The sequence below is a fragment of the Typopeltis vanoorti genome, chromosome 7 (assembly GCF_054136105.1).
Source record: "Typopeltis vanoorti isolate ZY-2024b chromosome 7, IOZ_Tvanoo_1.0, whole genome shotgun sequence".
NCBI lineage: Eukaryota > Metazoa > Arthropoda > Arachnida > Uropygi > Thelyphonidae > Typopeltis > Typopeltis vanoorti.
The window spans coordinates 12527441-12545856 of record NC_143555.1 but is presented as its reverse complement, the minus strand read 5'-3'; the positions used below and the strand labels follow the sequence as shown (position 1 = coordinate 12545856).

At 35.0% G+C, this 18416-nt stretch overlaps 1 protein-coding gene across 1 annotated transcript in view; it reads left to right on the top strand.

Annotated features, from left to right (window-relative positions):
• The window catches only part of LOC150104487 (transmembrane protein 120 homolog), a 281398-nt gene that overhangs the window by 57506 nt on the left and 205476 nt on the right, over window positions 1-18416 (top strand). Inside the window, exons 4-5 of the mRNA XM_090395665.1 lie at window positions 179-238; window positions 16458-16550. Coding sequence (XP_090251791.1) covers window positions 179-238; window positions 16458-16550 — 153 coding nt within the window. The remainder of the gene's footprint in view (window positions 1-178; window positions 239-16457; window positions 16551-18416) is intronic.

Here is an 18416-nt window from a genome sequence, read left to right as displayed (position 1 = left end):
GGTAAGTGACCCCATGTTGGATTTGTAAAGCAATGATGAGTATTTTAGTTTGTAAGTTGAAGTATTTTTTAAACATTTTCTGGAGGTCTAGAATGATTCCATGAAAACACTCGTTTTGAAGTCTGTTTTTGAAAATCAAATTTTATTTATTTATTTATTTATTTTTATTTTTTTCTAGGTTATATCTGAAAATTGTGCTTGGCAATGTGAATCTTTCACTTTTAAAAGATGATGATAAGTAAGTACTAGTGCTTCATAGATATTTTATGAAATATCACCTTATTAAGATTTAGAAGTCTTTCATTAATATCCCATTGATAAATTTGATAAAATAGATCTTTATAAGAGTCAACATCCATTACATCAAACATGCTCACCATAACAAACTACTCTCAAAAGTCTTAGCCAATGCTCCGCTTCACTAGTGGTATTTTAAAAGAATGTTGATATAGCAAACTTTAAGTCAGCATTTTCCAAACTTTTCCTAAGATGGAACACTTCACAATTCCTGAAAATTTCACGGAACACTTTGGTTATTTTATAATGTATTCATTAATAATTAATTGTTAATTTAGCTGATTTTTTATTATTAATTAATAATTAATTAAACATAAACATCATTATATTAATTTGTGTTGATTTTCATTGACATATCCCATTCTGATCACCAAACACTTATATTATTATAAGTACTTATGAGTGAATGCAGACTTTTTCTCCTGTGTGCTGGTAGTTTTCCCCTCCTTCTGTACATCCTGGAGATCGCTTTGTAGGCTGGTGGTGGATGACTCACTATCTGTTGCATCACAAACACCTTCAATAAGAGATTTCTTAATATTAAAATTAAACTAAGTCCCTTGTCTCTTATTCATGTTAAAATTTAAATCTGCAGGCCTATTGCTTTTAAAAAATCACGGCACTACAGTTTCTAAACTTTCACCCTACAATACGAACTTGCAAAGAAAGTATTCAGTATTACTAGATTTGAGAACCGGATACGGATTACCTTGATCTTCAATTTTAGTGGAAAAATTTCCTTTGTACTTCCTTGCTGATTGGTCACTAACATTTGCAACACAGATGTTATTTCTTTTAGTTTTGAGAACAGAGGATATGCCGCCCATTGTTGTAATTGGCTTGCAGACAATTTTTATGATCGGTCATAAACAGCAGTATTCTCTTTCCCGATTGTTGAAAGATATCCATGTGTGAAAATTAACGATAATTTATGAATATTTCCATGTTTAAAAATATGCTGCTTGATCACTGACATTTTCTACACAGATATCATTTCCTTCAGTTTTGAGAACAGAGGATATGCCATACATTGTTATAATCTGCTTGCAGGCAATTTTTGTGACAGATCATAAACAGCAGTATTCCCTTTCCCAAATGTTGAAAGGTTTCGATGTGTGAAAATTAATGATACACAGATGTTAATAGATGTTCTGGGTCTGAGCTTTTCGACATATTCATGAATATGTCGAAAAGCTCAGAAAATATTCTCCTCAGAATATTTTCACTATAAAATATTTATTCATGAAGAATGCTTAGAAAACTAAAATGACAAATTCCAGGAGTACTTCTCGCAGAACACTTATTCACCTTGTGTGAAACACAGTTTGGGAAACTCTGCTTTAAGTTATGAAATTAAATTATGTTAGATAAAAAAAAAAAATACTGCAAAAAAGTTTTGCAGTTTTTGCAAAGTTAATATCAGTAAAAGTTATATTGAATCCATTGTAAAATGGTACGTATTCAATGCACTTGGAAAATGGAAGAGATGCTTATTCTGTTGATATTTAAGCAATGAAAAATGATACAAAAATATCTTCTCCAATTACATTGATTTGATTCTTTTTATTCATGACAATAAACTGAACATTAATGCTATACACAAGCTGTTAGAAGATATTCTTGGCATTCTAAGAAGATAATCTGAATCCAGACATAGTTAAAAAAAAAAAAACTTATCGAATGATGATACACCCCATAAGGTATGACTGTTCATTGTTGATTATGACAAAAGGATGGGCATTATTTGAGCCAGACTTGCCAGCTGCTTTCAGAAAGATTTAATATGAACAATTAAACTGGGGGTTCCACTTGATGGCACTTTTGGAATAAGTCGACCTAAACATGTGCTCCTTATTTTTATCATTTTAAATGAGATTTCCTGCATAAATTTCACCAAGTGAAACTGCAGCAGCAATTCTCAGAAGAATTAATATTATGGAGAAACTCATAAGTACTCTTCAAGTGTCCTATAACTAGGGCTCCAGAAATCACTTGCCCACTTGCCATAGGTGAGTTAAGAGACAAGTGGTGAGTGAATTATATTTTTTTTGCATAATTTTCTCTTTTCTCATTTTAAACCATAATCTCATCACAGTCAAGTTAGATCATGGGCTGCTTCCAACAAATTTATTAAAGAAGTTTTATTTCCAGAGAGTTGGAAATAAAACTTCTGAATTTGAAATTCTTAATTCGAATACTACAATGGCTCATTTTAAACAATCCCACACACTCAAAAAAAAGACTTGCAATTTTAGTTCCTGGTTTTCTCCTAAAGTCAAAATTCAAGCTAGTCATCTTCACTTTCTTCCCTCCTTTTATCTCCTTTGAGTTTCAGAAGTTTATTTTTCTTTCTTATACGAAAGACAATTCATTTTTTTCATCATCAAATTCCTGTCATGTACCCTCAAGGGGTGTAGGATATGATAGTGCTACATGAAAAATTTACATTACTAACTTCCTATCTACAATTTTCCTCCAAATCATCCCCTCACCACACACCAACAGTTGTTCTGTCATCATTTTCTTAGCATAATTGATAACTTTTAGACGTTTTTCTTTCTATATGAAAAACTTCATAAATATTCATTTTCGAGTTCCAAAAATCTCATTTCTCTCACAACAATATTATTGTTCTTTTCCCTTTATGCATGCTGCGTTATACATTGCACTTCTGGTTTTAATTTCAGTTATGGAGTGTGAAAAATGAGCCGACATTATGTGGTAAAGTTATGGTACTTTACTCAAAAATAGTAAGTCTCATATGCTTGAAGTGCATGAGAAAATGTTATCATTTCTAATAAATAAATTTTTAATCAAATCAATGCATTCATTTAGTTCAATGTTAACCTTATGTGGGGCATATGTAATAGACCTATTTTTAAAAACCTCTAAAAAAATTAATTACACTTTTCTTACAGTGTAATTTCAACAATGAAATAAACTGCTAATTCTGAACACATTGTGTTAATTTTAATCTAATTCAATACTGTATCACATCTATATATCTTATTCTTCCAACACCTTTATCCCTTAAGTAGTTGCACAATTGTAATATAATATTATCCTAAGTTTATTTTCACACTCACAACATGAATTAACTTAGTGAAATGTAATGCTTGAAAATTGTACATGATGCTGATTCTTTTTAATACTGCTATTTAAACAATAGAATTATATAGCAAAGACAAGTCAAAAACCAGATCTTTCTTGTTTTTGTGAATTTTATTGTCTTTCCTGTTAAGTTATTGTTTATGGATAATTTATATTAATTCACCCTTCATTATGAATAATAAACAAAAGAAAACGCAAACTGAGTTGTGATGAGCTGTGTTACGTGCATTTTAAACATGCATTAAAGGAAAGCATATTTCTGTATAATTACGTTAACGTATAGTGGAAATTAAAGAATGCATTACTTTGTTTTGTCAATATAACATTTAGTGTTTTTGGTGTTTTTTTTTTTTTAAACATAATATTTATATAAATTAGACTGGAGATATCTTTGGCAAGTAAAATTTTTCTGTGGCTAGAAGATTTAAGTCATATTTCTGGAGCCCGCCCATAAGTCTTTTTTATTCATATAATACTAGCCACGTGCGAGCACCTGTTAATGCCTACTGCAATAATCAAAGATGACATCAGAGTATTTCAGGCATATCCACCACAGTACAGCTGAACAGCATTGATGATGCTATCAAGTGTAACAGCTGTAGGCTATTGGCTATATGTCACTGACACACAAAAAAAAGGCCTATGTGATTTTAGTTGCCATTGATTGTATGCTCAGTGAATAAAAATCAACATGTGAACTCGAACCAGCCTTTCTTCTGCCCACCTTCATTGAAACCAGTTTGTGAACTTATAAAAATGCATTGAAAGCTTAGAGCAGCATCTCACTGCTATTGTGAAACTTTCAACCATAAAACCCAACTAATTGAAGTCGAACTAGAACAGATCCATGATCAGCACTTCAATGAAAAAAATCATCTACCTCTTATACCAGCCAGTTCCATAGCCTTATGTTGTTAGTGCACAACTATAAAGACTGAAACAAAACATACAATGCCATTATCTCCAGCTTCCACATCAAAAGCAACAATATCCTGAAGTAAGACATCGCCAAACTAATGGAAAAATCTGGTTTCTGCTGCAAAAAAAAAAATCACTAAATGCCACTGCTTTTGAAATAAAAAAAAAAAGAGATGGAACAACTTTCCTGCGTCTGGTGAAAGCAAGCTCTGGCAAGTGCATCAGAACTATGGTGACATTGAACGACCTCGGTCAATTCTATTCAATTGCATATATGAGCCTGGCCCAACCTTACCTTTAGCCAGCATGAACAAGGACAATGTTTTCACCAGCTGGAAGAAAAATGACAAGAAAAAAAAACCATCAGCAAAACATGGCATAAGGACTACCAAAGAGGAATATTAATGTGGGAATTGAGCAATGTCAATAGCCAACTTGAAAACCAAAGTAAAAGTATATTGCATAGGGAATATGTATGATCTACTCGGACCTACCAAATCCCATAGAGACTTTCAGATCCAACTTACAAATATACATGGTCTCAGCTCCAACCTCAACAGCATCCATTTCCATCACCTCCAGTCTGCAAAATTCCATGTGCTTTTCTGAGAGAAACCCAAATTTCAGCCTCTTGAAACAGCACTACTCATCTCAGCTGCTCTAAATGCATTCTTCAATGCCTTTTGACTTAAGGGTGGCATTTGTGCATTCATTTGCTCTAACATACAATGCTTGAGAGCATTCAGCTTTAGCTGAAAATTTCTGCCCCAGTCTGTCAAATTCATATGCTGTTTATATCACTCACCCAGTGCCACCAACCACTCTAACTCTTTGACTTCCTTTCCTTAAAAGTTGATGTCCTTCATTTCAGCTTTCCTGTCATTAAGGTTATCTTGGCAATTTTAATGTATGCAATACCAACCTGTCTCTTCTTTCTCGTACTGCACAGATCAAGGCAGGTGGAGAGATGCCGAGACATTTGCCATCACAAATGACCTTACAAAAATCGTTCACATGCCAACCAGAGTACCAGATAACCCTCCACTTTTCAAACACTGGACCTCTTCCTCACTAGTGATCCCTTCAAATATACTGTGAAGGTTGTATCTCCCTTAGGTAATTCAGACCACAACTTTGTACTTATCTCTTTCCCCACCAAGCAACTCTTGCATAGCCATTCTCAACCAAGAGTCATCTGGCACTATAAGAACATTAACTGAGAATTCTATGCCTCATTCCCATGTTTAGCTTATTGCTTTTGGCCTTCCAACTGAAGTAATCCTCTGCAGAATTGAAGCATATATTCCCTATTTCATGCTAAATTTTCATCCCCTAAGTAAGCCTTGGTTATTCAAAAGAAAGTGCCAAGGCAGTACAAATAAAGAACCAAGCATACCACAAATAGATTCTCATCAAGAATTCTGCCTTCTTTTACTTCTTACACCAAAGCACGAAACAGCTGCAACGAAATCAATGTATCAAAGAACCATTTTCCAAAGAGCCAAAAGCAGGAAACTTGATCATGCTAAAATGGCAGCCTCGCATTTGATTACAACTTATTCCTAAGAAAAGGGACAAATCTTTACCATCAAACTACAGCCAAATCTCTCTCACCTCAGTCCTCTCTAAAGTAATAGAGAAAGAGAGAGAGAGAGAGAGAGAGAGAGAGAGCCATTGATACTGAAGCAAGGACATATATAGCGTATCTATTATAATATCTAGTTATACTATAACCAACGTGTATAAACCTCCCTTAGTTAAATGGCCTGATCAAGTATTGTCCCAGCAACAACTTCCAAGCATAATCCTGGGAGATTTTAATAGTCATCACTCCCTTTGGGGTTATAGAAAGGTTGACCTAAATGGTACCCTACTAGTGAACTTGTAGGATGGAAAATTAGAACCTCTATCTGATCTTTGATGCCAAAGATAAACCAAACTTTCTCTCCTCTAGATCGGAAAGAGGATATAACCCTGATTTGTGCTTCTGTACTGCAGACAATAATAGTGGCCACATCCCCCATCTCTAGGAAAGTATTAGACTTCCAGATAGCCAACATCGACCTGTAATCTATAAAGCAGGCCTAAATATTCCAATCATAAGAACAGTATTAAAACCTAGGTGGAACTTTCTCAAAGCTGACTGGGATTCTTTTAAGAAACAGGTTGACACTGTAATAAAATTCATAAAGCCCACTGTAAACAATTACAACAGATTTATTGGCATTATTTTGGTGCTCCCAACAAACCATTCCAAGAGGTTTTAGGAGAGATTATATCCCAGGCTGGAATAGTGATAATGAAAGACTGTATAAAGAAATTCTCTATTAATAATAACCCTACAGTAGCCACTGAGCTACTGAAGTCTCTTGACAATGCTAGAAAAGACAAACGGATTAAAACAATGAACAATTTTAATTTTACTCATTCCAGCCGAAAAGCTTGACCCTATTACAAGGACTTCTGGTAAACTGCCCACCATAGATCCAAAACCATTGCAAAGCATATAGTTACAATGACTAAATATCCTTAAGACAGAGTAGCTACAAGAGATTTGAAACAAAAACTAAAAATTCTTAAAACAGATCTTCCACCATCTTCACTATCTCAGGCTTTCACTTCCTAGGAACTTACCCAGGCAGTTAACCCATTAGACTGGGAAGGCAGCTGGACTCTATAACATCTACCCTGAATTCATTAAGAACTGTGGACCAAAAACTATTAAATGGCTTACTGCTATGTATAATTCCCCTCTTTCCACCCCAAGGGGGTGGAAAGAGGGGAAAATAGTTCCACTGCACAAAGGTGGTTCCAAGGCTGCTGTTGAAAATTACCGGCCAATCAGCATAACAGGAATCAAGGTCTTAGAGAAAATAGTCAAGAGGAAAATACATGATTTGATAGAAGAAAATGGGATACTGTATCGGGGACAGCATGGTTTTGTGAAGGGTAGGTCATGCCTCAGTAACTTGCTCACGTATTATAACACAGTGACGGCTGAACTGGATAAGGGTAATCGTTTTACAGTGATTCTGCTGGACCTTGCTAAGGCCTTTGACAGGATACCACATGGAATTCTAATCAGTAAATTGCAGCATATGGGAATGGACATAGGGTTGGTGAGATGGATAAGAGGGTGGTTGACGGAGAGATATCAGAGAGTGGTTTACTCAGGAGTAGAGGCCACAAGACGGCCTGTGACTAGTGGTGTACCACAAGGATCTGTTCTTGGACCACTGCTGTTTAATTTGTTCATAAAGGATATAGGAAAGGATCTGAGAGGAACAGTTCATTTGTTTGCGGATGATGCGAAGTTGGGTAGGGCAATAGTGAATGCAGATGACGTCAAAATTTTGCAGGATGATTTGGATAGATTGGAGGTCTGGGCTAGGGAGAATGGTTGTCAATTTAATGTGGCAAAATGTAAGGTTATGCATTTTGGGGTGAAACGATTGGAGGCAGTTTACTGCATTGGTGGAACTGTGCTCCAGGAAATTGATGAGGCACGAGATTTAGGAGTGTTGGTGGATAAGGAATTGAAATTTAGGGGACACATTGCAAAAGTGGCCAAATCAGCTCATCAAATCACTTGGTTGCTGAAGAATACGTTGACAAGCAGAGACAAGCAGGTTATTGTTCCTCTGTATCGAGCCTTGATAAGACCTCATCTCGACTACTGTGCTCAGATTTGGTCACCTAGGTTTCTTCTTGATGGGGAGGAAGTGGAGAGGATCCAGAGGCGAGTGACCAAGATGATAGCAGGTCTGTGGAATGAACCGTATGAGAACAGGTTGAAGATTTGTGGGTTGCAAAAATTGGTTGATAGGTGGAGGAGGGGAGATATGATTGAGACATTCAAATTACTGAAGGGTTTCTATAAAATTAATTCAGAAGATATTTTTGAGAACAGGGCTGGTTGTGGGAGGACTAGGGAACATCCATGGAAACTGGGCAAAAGTGTGGTTAGTAAAGGTGTTAGAGCTGGGTTCTTTACTTTTAGAGTAGTGAATGAGTGGAATGCGCTCCCTGAGTCTGTGGTGGATGCTGTGACAGTGAATGAGTTTAAGGCGAGGTATGATAGATACTGTATGAATGTCGAATAGTTGTGATGAAAATGATTTGGGGCCTCCCTCGATGAGTCTAATGACTCCCTGGAGTTGCCCGTAATAATAATAATAATAATAATATCCTGGACTCTGACATGCTTCCATCAGTTTTTAAAAGATCTAAAATCATTGCCGTCTTAAAACCTGGCAAAGACCCTACAATTGCGTTCAACTATGATACTATCGCCTTGTTAAGCATCTGCCTGAAACTTCTTGAAAGAATGATATACAACAGAATTTCTTCAAAGTATACATAATAGAACTCCGCAGGAACAGGCTGGCTTCAAACCTGACAGACGTTGTTGCGACCGAGTACTGGCCTTGACAATTTTTTATCATCTCCTGCTGCCTTTCCACATTTCAAGCCTTTGATGGCTTTTTCTACTTCAAGTATGGATATGTATTCCTGACTGTATACCTGTTGAGTGTTTTTTACCACTGTGCTATTACCACTTGTTTCATTTAGCAATTTTTCAAAGTAAGTACTCCATACTTCAAGGATATCTTTTTCTCCTGTTTTCATGTCACCTTTATCATCTCTAACTTCTTTTACAGCATTTCCTCCATTTCTAAGCTTCTTCAACTACCTCCAGAATATCTTACCACCTTCTTGATATTTATTTTCTATATTCTTGCCAAAGTCCTATCATGACTTATGTTTAACTAGTTTTACACAGTGTTTTGCTTTCTAACATTTGTCTCTGTATTCTCTAAGAGCACAAGCTGACCTATTTGCCAGGAATGTTTGATATGCTTTCTCCTTTTCCTTCACTGCCTCTTTAACTTCCTGTGTCCACCATGGAGTTCTGATTTTTCTATTCTTGCAGACACTCTCACCACATGCCTCTCTGGCAGAATCAATCAATGTTTTCTTCAGAGTTTGCCACTGAATCTCCAAGGTTTGATTCCTGTACTCAAACTCTTTCATTTTATCTTCAATAATCTTTGCGTATTTTAGTCTACAGTTCACATATGAGAGCTGCTCAACTTTTATTTGCTTTAAAACTCTTTTACCTGTTATTCTTTTCAATATGAAATTCAATTTTATCTTGCTCAAAACTAAATAATGATCACTTCTGATTTCAAATCCTCTGTACACTCTGGTGTCTTGCACCAGGAAGAAAACACCACTATCAACAATAACTTAGTCAATGAGACTTTTCTTATTCTTTGCTTCTTCTCTCCATGTGAATTTGTGCACATTTTTATGTTGGAACATGGTGTTACTAATAACCAGTCCATGTCCTGAGCAGAAATCCAACAGGTATTTGCCATTATTATTAGCCTTGCTCTTTTCTCCAAATTTTCCCAAAATATTTTTGTATGTCTGACAATCATTTCCTGTTCTGCTATTTAGATCCCCAACAAGGACCAACTTTTCCTTTTTCATTGTGTCAGTTGTTTTTTCTAAAGCATCAAAAAATTCCTCCACTTCTACTTTAGTGGAACCTTCTGTGGGACCATAGACACAAATAAGTCTCGTTGTCCAATTCCCCATTCTGATATTAGCCCACATCACTCTACTTGAGACTGCCTGCCATTCAAGAAGATTAGCCTCGTATTTTGTGTTGAATACTATGGCTACTCCTTCTTTTCCTTGATTGTCATTTCCTGAATATAACGTCTTGTATTTTTTGCTCAGAAAGATCTCGCCAGTTTTTGTCAGACTTCTTATGTTGATAGTACCGATCTTTAACTCTGGTGATGTTGAGTTTGGGTATGCTTTCAGATTTGTTCCAGTAACTGACTTTTCACTGTTCAAATTTTGTCATGTTGTACCATCATATTGTATACTGGTTTAAGCCAATAAGAATAAAATTTGGTTGGCTACATCCCAAATTGCCAGCCCATCCTCGTTCCTTCAGTATCCAGGTAGATACCCAACAGGGTGCACCACGAGTAGGTGATGATTGGAGATTAGGTCAGAAGCCCTGGTCGGTTCTTCACATTCCTTTAAAGGCTATGTGGAGGTCTCCTCTCAGTTATACAGCTGAATTTATTAAAGAAGTTTTATTTCCAGAAAGTTGGAAATTTATATAACTTCTGTTACTGAAATTCTTAACTGAAATGCTACAGCATTCTCTTTTATAGAATTGAAAAACAACTTGCAATTTTAGTTTTCTCCAATTTTCTATAAAAGTCATAACATAAACAAGTAATCTTCACTTTCTTCAATTTTCTCTAGTAAAGTCACAACTTTAATTTTTTTTTTTTTTTTCACCTAATGAAGGACTGAAAAAAATGAACATTTGTTAAAATCCCAACTTGCCATATATCTTTTCTCCAACGGTTGTTTGTCCTATCATCACTACGGCTGCATAGCAACTTATAATTTTTAATCGTTTTTCTTTCTATATGAAAGACTTCATAAATATTTACTATGGAGTTCCAAAGTTTCTAGTCATTTCTCTCTTAGTAGTATTGTAGTGTTCTTTTCACTCTATGCATGCTTCTGTTCGCATCGCACTTCTGCTTTTTTGTTTTCAGCCATGAAGTGAGAAGAAATGACTGCATTATGTATTATAGTCATGACGCTTTATTTGAAAACATTAAATCTCATATTATATGTGTGTAAAAGAACTAAGTTTTCATATCTTGAACATTTGAATTAAATTAGTTATTTCCAATAAATAAATTTTATCATCAGATAAATGCTTTCATTTAGTTCAATATTAATCTTACACAATATTATTTTAAAAAATCATGCTTTTCTTACGATATAATTTCATTAACAAAACAAAATGTTAATTATAAACACAAATTAAAATTGGTACAGTGTAATTAAATACTATGGTACATCTCTACATCTTATTCTTCCACTACCTTTACCCCTAAAGAAGTGCACAATTCTGAAATTGTCTTAAGCTTATTTTCACAACTCATAACACGAATTCGCTCAGTGAAATTAAATATTTGAACATTTTGCATAAGAAAAATGCTTGTTACACTGTTATTTAAAAAATATAATTATATTGCAAAGACAAGTCAAAGACCAGATTATGTGACTGACTGCATATTGAAAAGTGAGTCTTGCTCCACAGTGAGTGCTATCCTGCTTTCTTGTTTCCATGAATTTTATTATTTTTTTCCCTATTATTATTTATGGATAGTTATAGTTTACCACAGTCTTGAGCAGGATAAAATTGAATTTCATACTGAAAAGAAGAACATGTAAGAAAGTTTTAAAGCGAATTAAAGTTGAGCAGCTCTCAGATGTAAACTATAAACTAAAATACACAAACATTATTCAAGAAAAAATGAAACAGTTTGAGAACAGGAACCAAACCTTGGAGAGTGAGTGGCAAATCCTGAAGAAAACATTGATTGATTCACCCAGAGAGGCATGTGATAAGGTTGCCTGCAAGGATAGAAAAATCAGAACCCCATGGTGAATACAAAAGTTAAAGAGGCAGTGAAGGAAAAGAAGAAAGCATATCAAAAGTTTCTGGCAAATATGTCAGCTTGTGCTCTTAGAGAATACAGAGACAAATGTAAGAAAGCTAAACACCGTGTAAAACTAGCTAAACAAAAGTCATGGGAAGACTTTGGAAAGAACATAGAAAATAAATATCAAGAAGGTGGAAAAATATTCTGGAGGCTGTTGAAGAAGCTCAGAAATGGAGGAAAGAGTGCTGTAAAAGGAATTAAAGATGATAAAGGTGACATGAAATGATGAAAAAGATATTCTTGAAGTAGGAAGTAATTACTTTGAAAAATTGCTAAATGAAACAATCGGTGACAGCCCAGTGGTAAAAAAAAACACTGACCAGGCATGCAATCAGGAATACTTATCCACAGTTGAAGTAGAAAAAGCCATCAAAAGCCTGAAATGTGGAAAGGCAGTGGGACTGGATGATATTCAACCAGAAATGCTCAAGTGTGGAGGTATAAAAGTCTTACAGCTGCATTGCATAATTCAGAAAGCCTGGACAGAGGGACGAATTCCAGATGATTGGAGTAGAGCTGTCATAGTACCCATATATAAAAAGGGAAACAAAACTGAATGTGAGAGTTACAGAGGTATTTCCCTACTAAATGTTCCTGGTAAGATTTATTCAATTATACTTGAGAAACGGTTGAGAAAGATTGTGGAAGGGAAGCTTCGTGAAGAACAAGCTGGATTCAGGCCAAATAGAGGCTGTCAGGATCAAATTTTTACATTATGACAAATTATTTTGAAACTGTGGGAATATGAAAAAGATATGTATTTAAGTTTTGTAGATCTGGAAAAGGCATATGACAGGGTGTCAAGATTGAAGCTGTTCAAAGTGCTACAGTTGTATGATGTCAATGGAATATTATATCAAGCAATACTTAGTCTTTATTTGAGTTGTAAGTCAGCAGTTAGAATTGAAGGAAGTACAGGAAGATGGTTTAATTTTAAATCTGGTGTCAGACAACAATGCACATTATCCCCTCTGTTATTTATTATCTATATGGATCACATTATGAAGAAAGTGGTATTAAACCTGATATCAAAATTGGAGATGTTAATGTCAGCTCTTTGCTTGCAGATGATGTTGTACTTCTAAATAAATCTGCTACAAGTCTGCAAAATTACCTGACTAAATTGAATAACTGTTGTAATAGATTTGGTGTGAAGGTCAGCAATAACAAGACAAAGACAATGAAAATAGGTAGAATCGTTGAAAATGTCAACTGTGTTGTGAACGGAGAACCTGTGAAACAAGTAAAACATTTCAGCTACTTAGGCACGATTTTTAGCGAAGATCGTAAATTAAATATTGAAATAGACAACAAAATCTACAAAGCTGGTATGGTAAGAAGTCAGTTGAATAAATTCATATGGAATTAGAGAAAAATTAGTCGGAACACTAAATTAGGCTGTATACAAGACAGTGTTCAAACCAGTTTTAACTTATCGATCTGAGAGCTGGGTTAGAAATAAAACTCTTGATGGAAGACTGGAGAAGACCACAAATGCAAGAGTCCTGAGAAAGATTAGATGCCTGAACAGGTGAAATGAATAGTAATATCATATTAAAAACGAGAAGGAAAGAACTTGATATTGTTAGCATCTAGGAATGTGTTAGTAGAGCTAATCTCAAGTGGTATGGTCACTTAAACAGAATGGGATGGGAAGTTTATTATTATTACTACCCGAAGACCTCATTGAGTCAAAGACACATCTAGCTGGTCCTTTTATCACACACACAGCTCATCATACCATGCCTTGAACACATTCAAACTCCTTGCAGACACCAGACTCTCAGGCAAGTCATTCCAATCATTCACAACTCTGTACAAAAAAAAACCCTGCCTTTCACTCCTCTACTCACACTCTCTTTATACAGTTTCCAGGGATGACCTCTGGTTCTCCCCCCGATCCTTCCACTATTTTCTGTAGAACCTCTCCACCATTGATCCTATAACAACTCCTTAATAACTTGTAGGTCTCTATCATATCTCCCCTCTTCCTCCTGTCCACGAGACTCTGCAAATTGCATCTTCTCAATCATTCCTCATTCTCGACATTCCAGAGGTCAGAAACTACCTTAGTCAATCACCTTCGGAACCTTTCCAACATCTCTTCATCCTTTTGGAAACCAGGTGACCAAATCTGGGTGCAATAGTCCATGTGTGACCTAATCAAAGCCTTATACAACAGAACAAGAATCTCCCTACTTCTACACGTCAATGTCCTCTGCATTATTCCCAGAAGCCTTTGTGTTGTCTTCACAATTTTGGCTGTGTCCCCTGAATTTCAGATCCTTATCCACTATCACCCCTAGATCTCTTATTTCTTCCATCTCCAACAATATATCCTTACCAAGCATAAATTCTGCATCCCATCTTTGTTTTCCAAATTTTTAAACCTTACATTTTGCAACATTGAACTCGCATCTCCATTTCCGTGTCCAATCACTCACTTTATTCAAGTTTTCTTGTAAGGCCACAACATCTTCACTACTCTTCAAGTTTAGCGAAACAAGTGTTCTTTGCCATGTTGGCAGGAAAAAGACCCAGAGGAAGACCAATATATAGGTGGATTGATACAGTAAAAAGTGCCTTAGAAGAAATATAAGGTCTGACAATGCTGGAGTCTTGACAGGTAACACATTGATTTGGAGGAAAATTGTAGATAGGAAGTTAGTAACGTGAAAGTTTTTCATGCAGTAATATCATATCCTGTACATCCTTTGAGGGTACATATCAGGAATTTGATGATGCTGGATAGTTTACATACATTTACCCTTCATTATGAGCAATAAATGAAAGAAAACACTGAGTTGTGATAAGTTGTGAAGATGGTTTAATATCTATGTTGTGATATACATTTTGAACCCACATTAAAGGAAAGCATATTTCTGTATAATAATAATAATTATTATTACTCCCTCCATGGAGTCAACAGACTCATTGTGGGAGGTTCATTCAATTGACAACATTATTTATCATATAGAATCTTGAAATCCTTAACACTCCTTGCATTAACAACACATTCTGGTAATGCAGTCATTTACTGACAATTCTCCATGTAAAAAATCTACTCCTCGCATCCCTCTTCACCACACTTTTACATAACTTCCAGGAATGACCTCTGGTTCTTCCTCTCTTACTTTCTATTCTTTTTATAATCCATTCTGGATTAATCTGATAAAATCCTCTCACTAACTTAACTGTCTTTATCATATCACCTGTCTTCCTCCTATTCACCGAACTCTGCAATCCACATTTCTTCAATCTCTCTCCATAGCCAGCATTCCAAGCTCCTGATATTCTCTTAGTCACTTGTCTCTGGACCCTCTCTAATGTTTCTACATTACATGGAAAACCAGGTGACTAGATCTGAGCACAGTTGTCCAAGTGTGGTCTGTCCAGTGCCTTATTATACAGTATATTATTATATTATACAACCTTTACAACACTAGCAATATGCCCTTTAAACTTCAGTCTTCTGTCAACCATCACTCCCAACTCTCTAATCTCATCTCCTTCCCACAGTATAACATCATTAATATAGTACACAGCCTTATATTTCTGCACTCCAAAATACAACACCTTGCACTTATTGATATTAAAACCAGAACCCCACTCTTTTGTCTAAGTAAAAAAGTCTATTCAAATCTTCCTGAAGGGATTCAGCATCAGCAGTGCTACTTATAATTCTTCTCAACTTTGCATCATCAGCAAATAACTGAAGATCCCCCAGTCAGTTTACATGATATATCATTTACAAACATGTTAAACAGCAGGTGCCCAAGAACAGAACCCTGGGGCATTTAGTGAGAATTAAAGAATATATTACTTTGTTTTGTCATCATAATATTCAGTTTTTTTTAAACCATCACATGTGACAATATTTACATGAAGTAGACCGATATCCTGTGTGAGTAAAATTTGTTTGGGGCTAGTAGGTTTAAGTTGTATTTATGGAGACCTGCCAATGAGGCCTTAATAGTTTGTTATAGTGAGGAAGTTTATTCGAATGATGTTTGCTACAAAAAGAGTCCGTTATACATTGGAATGTGAGCTCTGGAGGCAGATTGGAAATTTGATCCTCTAAGTCTGTGAGATAAGATGTGATAGCATGATATCAAGACACAAAGTTCATTGAGAGGTGCTTAACAAATAGATAAGTGGGAAATTTTCCAAAAGAGAGAGAAAGCAACCAGCGTAATCAATTATATGTCATTTCAAGAGATTCAGAAGTAATTTTTTTGTATTGATTGTGAGTGCATGAAATACATTCACCACAATCCTTCATTGTCTGAGAGAGAGAGAGAAAGCAGTATGCAGATAGTGAATGATTTTATGTTGTGTGAGAGACTTTAGATCTGGAGTAGATCACCTTCCGTGATCAGTTCGTTAACTCCATGGATATCCTGTGATGATAATAAAATATCTGGCTTGTAAAAATTTATACCAGTTAGTCTTAATAAGCACTAAATTAGTAATATTATTCATCAGAAAACTATTACAATTTATTCATTTATATGTTTAAATTGTTGATTTCATGGTTTGGGCAAAGTATTCTGAAACTGTTTTTGTTATTATTTACAGATTCAGGTATAAAGATGAATATGAACAATTCAAGTTGATTGTTACAGTTATTATTCTGGTTCTATCATTCTTAAATATCCTTATTTTCTACAGGTCAGTCGATACATATTTTTTTTATTTTTTTCCAGTTTATATGAATGTTAATGACTATATCATTAAAAAAATGGTCTGTTATTTGATCACTTCACTATTGTATTACACAATCCTGTGCAATAAAATGCATCATTCAATTTATAGTTGTAGTTAGAATTTGCCAGCTTTTTTATTTTGTCTGGTTCAGTTAATCTGAAGCATATAAACATTTGTGTGTGTGTGTGTTTATATATTAATAGAAAATTAATTCACTCTGATAGATCAGTTGCTTTACATAATAAATTCATAATCAAAATTTATGCTAGTTGTGTTTATTAACATAATTTTTTTGTTGGAAATGTGATCAAAATTGAGAAGTAACAGAAGAACGTGGCTGTAGATTTGACCTCTGCTAAAGAAAAAGTGTTTTTAATCAGTGTATATGTGTGGCTTTTATCACAAATTGTGCTACATTTTTTCAGCGATACAAATGTCCTTCAGTGGTGTTACTTTTGGAGTTGTGTATATTGTGTTATTTTTGGTTTATTCTCACCGAGAGGTCAGAGTCGAATGTATTCTGCAGTAGAAGAGAAGAAAAAGATAAGTTTTTCGTTATTTATAAGTATAGTAATAATTCCCATACTCAATACTGATGGTCTCATGTGGAACCATAGAAATGAGTTGAAATAGTTTTACCTTATTCATAAAATTGATAATGTTGCTATTTTTTGTTGATCTGGATCCATGGTGAAGCATTCATCATGGATCCAATTTTGAAATATTGAGATAAATATCAGAATTTAGTACAGTAGACCACACTGTAGCAAACACTGTGGTAACAAACAATCAAAGTCCTGTCTAAAGTTCCATAGACAAAACGTGGTTAAAAGAATTTCTCTGTAGCAAACTACTCTCGACAAACTATTTCTCTGATCATAGATTTTTCTTTGAGTTAGCTGTAGAGGGCTGACTGTAAGTGAACATTTAAGGTTGGTTTCGTTGAAGAGATTGGTAGTCTTCCTAGTAGAGCTTGAACCACTCATTGTTCAATAATATGTGGTTAAAAGAATTTCTCTGTAGCAAACTATTCTCGATAAACTATTTCTGTGATCATAGATTTTTCTGTGAGTTAGCAGTAGCGGGCTGACTGTAAGTTGACATTTAAGGTTGGCTTTATTGAAGACATTGGTTGTCTTCCTGGTAGAGCTTAAACCACTCATTGTTCAATAATATTATTGTTATCATCATACCTCCATGGTATCAACAGGCTTAGCTTGGGAGGTCCCACTCAATCAGTAGCATATCTGTTATGTTGGACCTTGTGCTTATTGCTACTCATAGCATTCACAACACGCTGGTAGTTGATTCCACATAATCATCACTCTCCATGTAAAAAATCTAGTATTTGTTCTCTTTTCCTTCTCCCTCACTCCCTGTATAGTCCCCTCATATTGCTATCATATCACTTTTTTTTCACCCTATCCACTGAAATCTGCAGTTTATATTTGTAGAGTTTAGTGGATGTTGCCTTAGCTTGCACCTCCTTACACAGGCAGAATTATATTATTATAATTATTATAATATGACACCTGTGGAGTCCACTACACAACACTTCATGAACTACTATCAGCTACATATCCATTGTCTAAATCACATTATCTATTGCCAGTTACTATATTTGCTGTTAACTGTATGTGTTGTATGTATATGAATATGAGAAGAAAAAGACGTTGCTGCTGCCACACTCACCTTCAGTTAGAATCCGGAAAATCACTGACTCCAGACCAAATAAAAAAATATATATATTTAATGAAACTAAAACATTATACACATTTAAATAAAATTACATAGATAACTACAAAATTAAGTGGATCCAAAGTCTTCTAA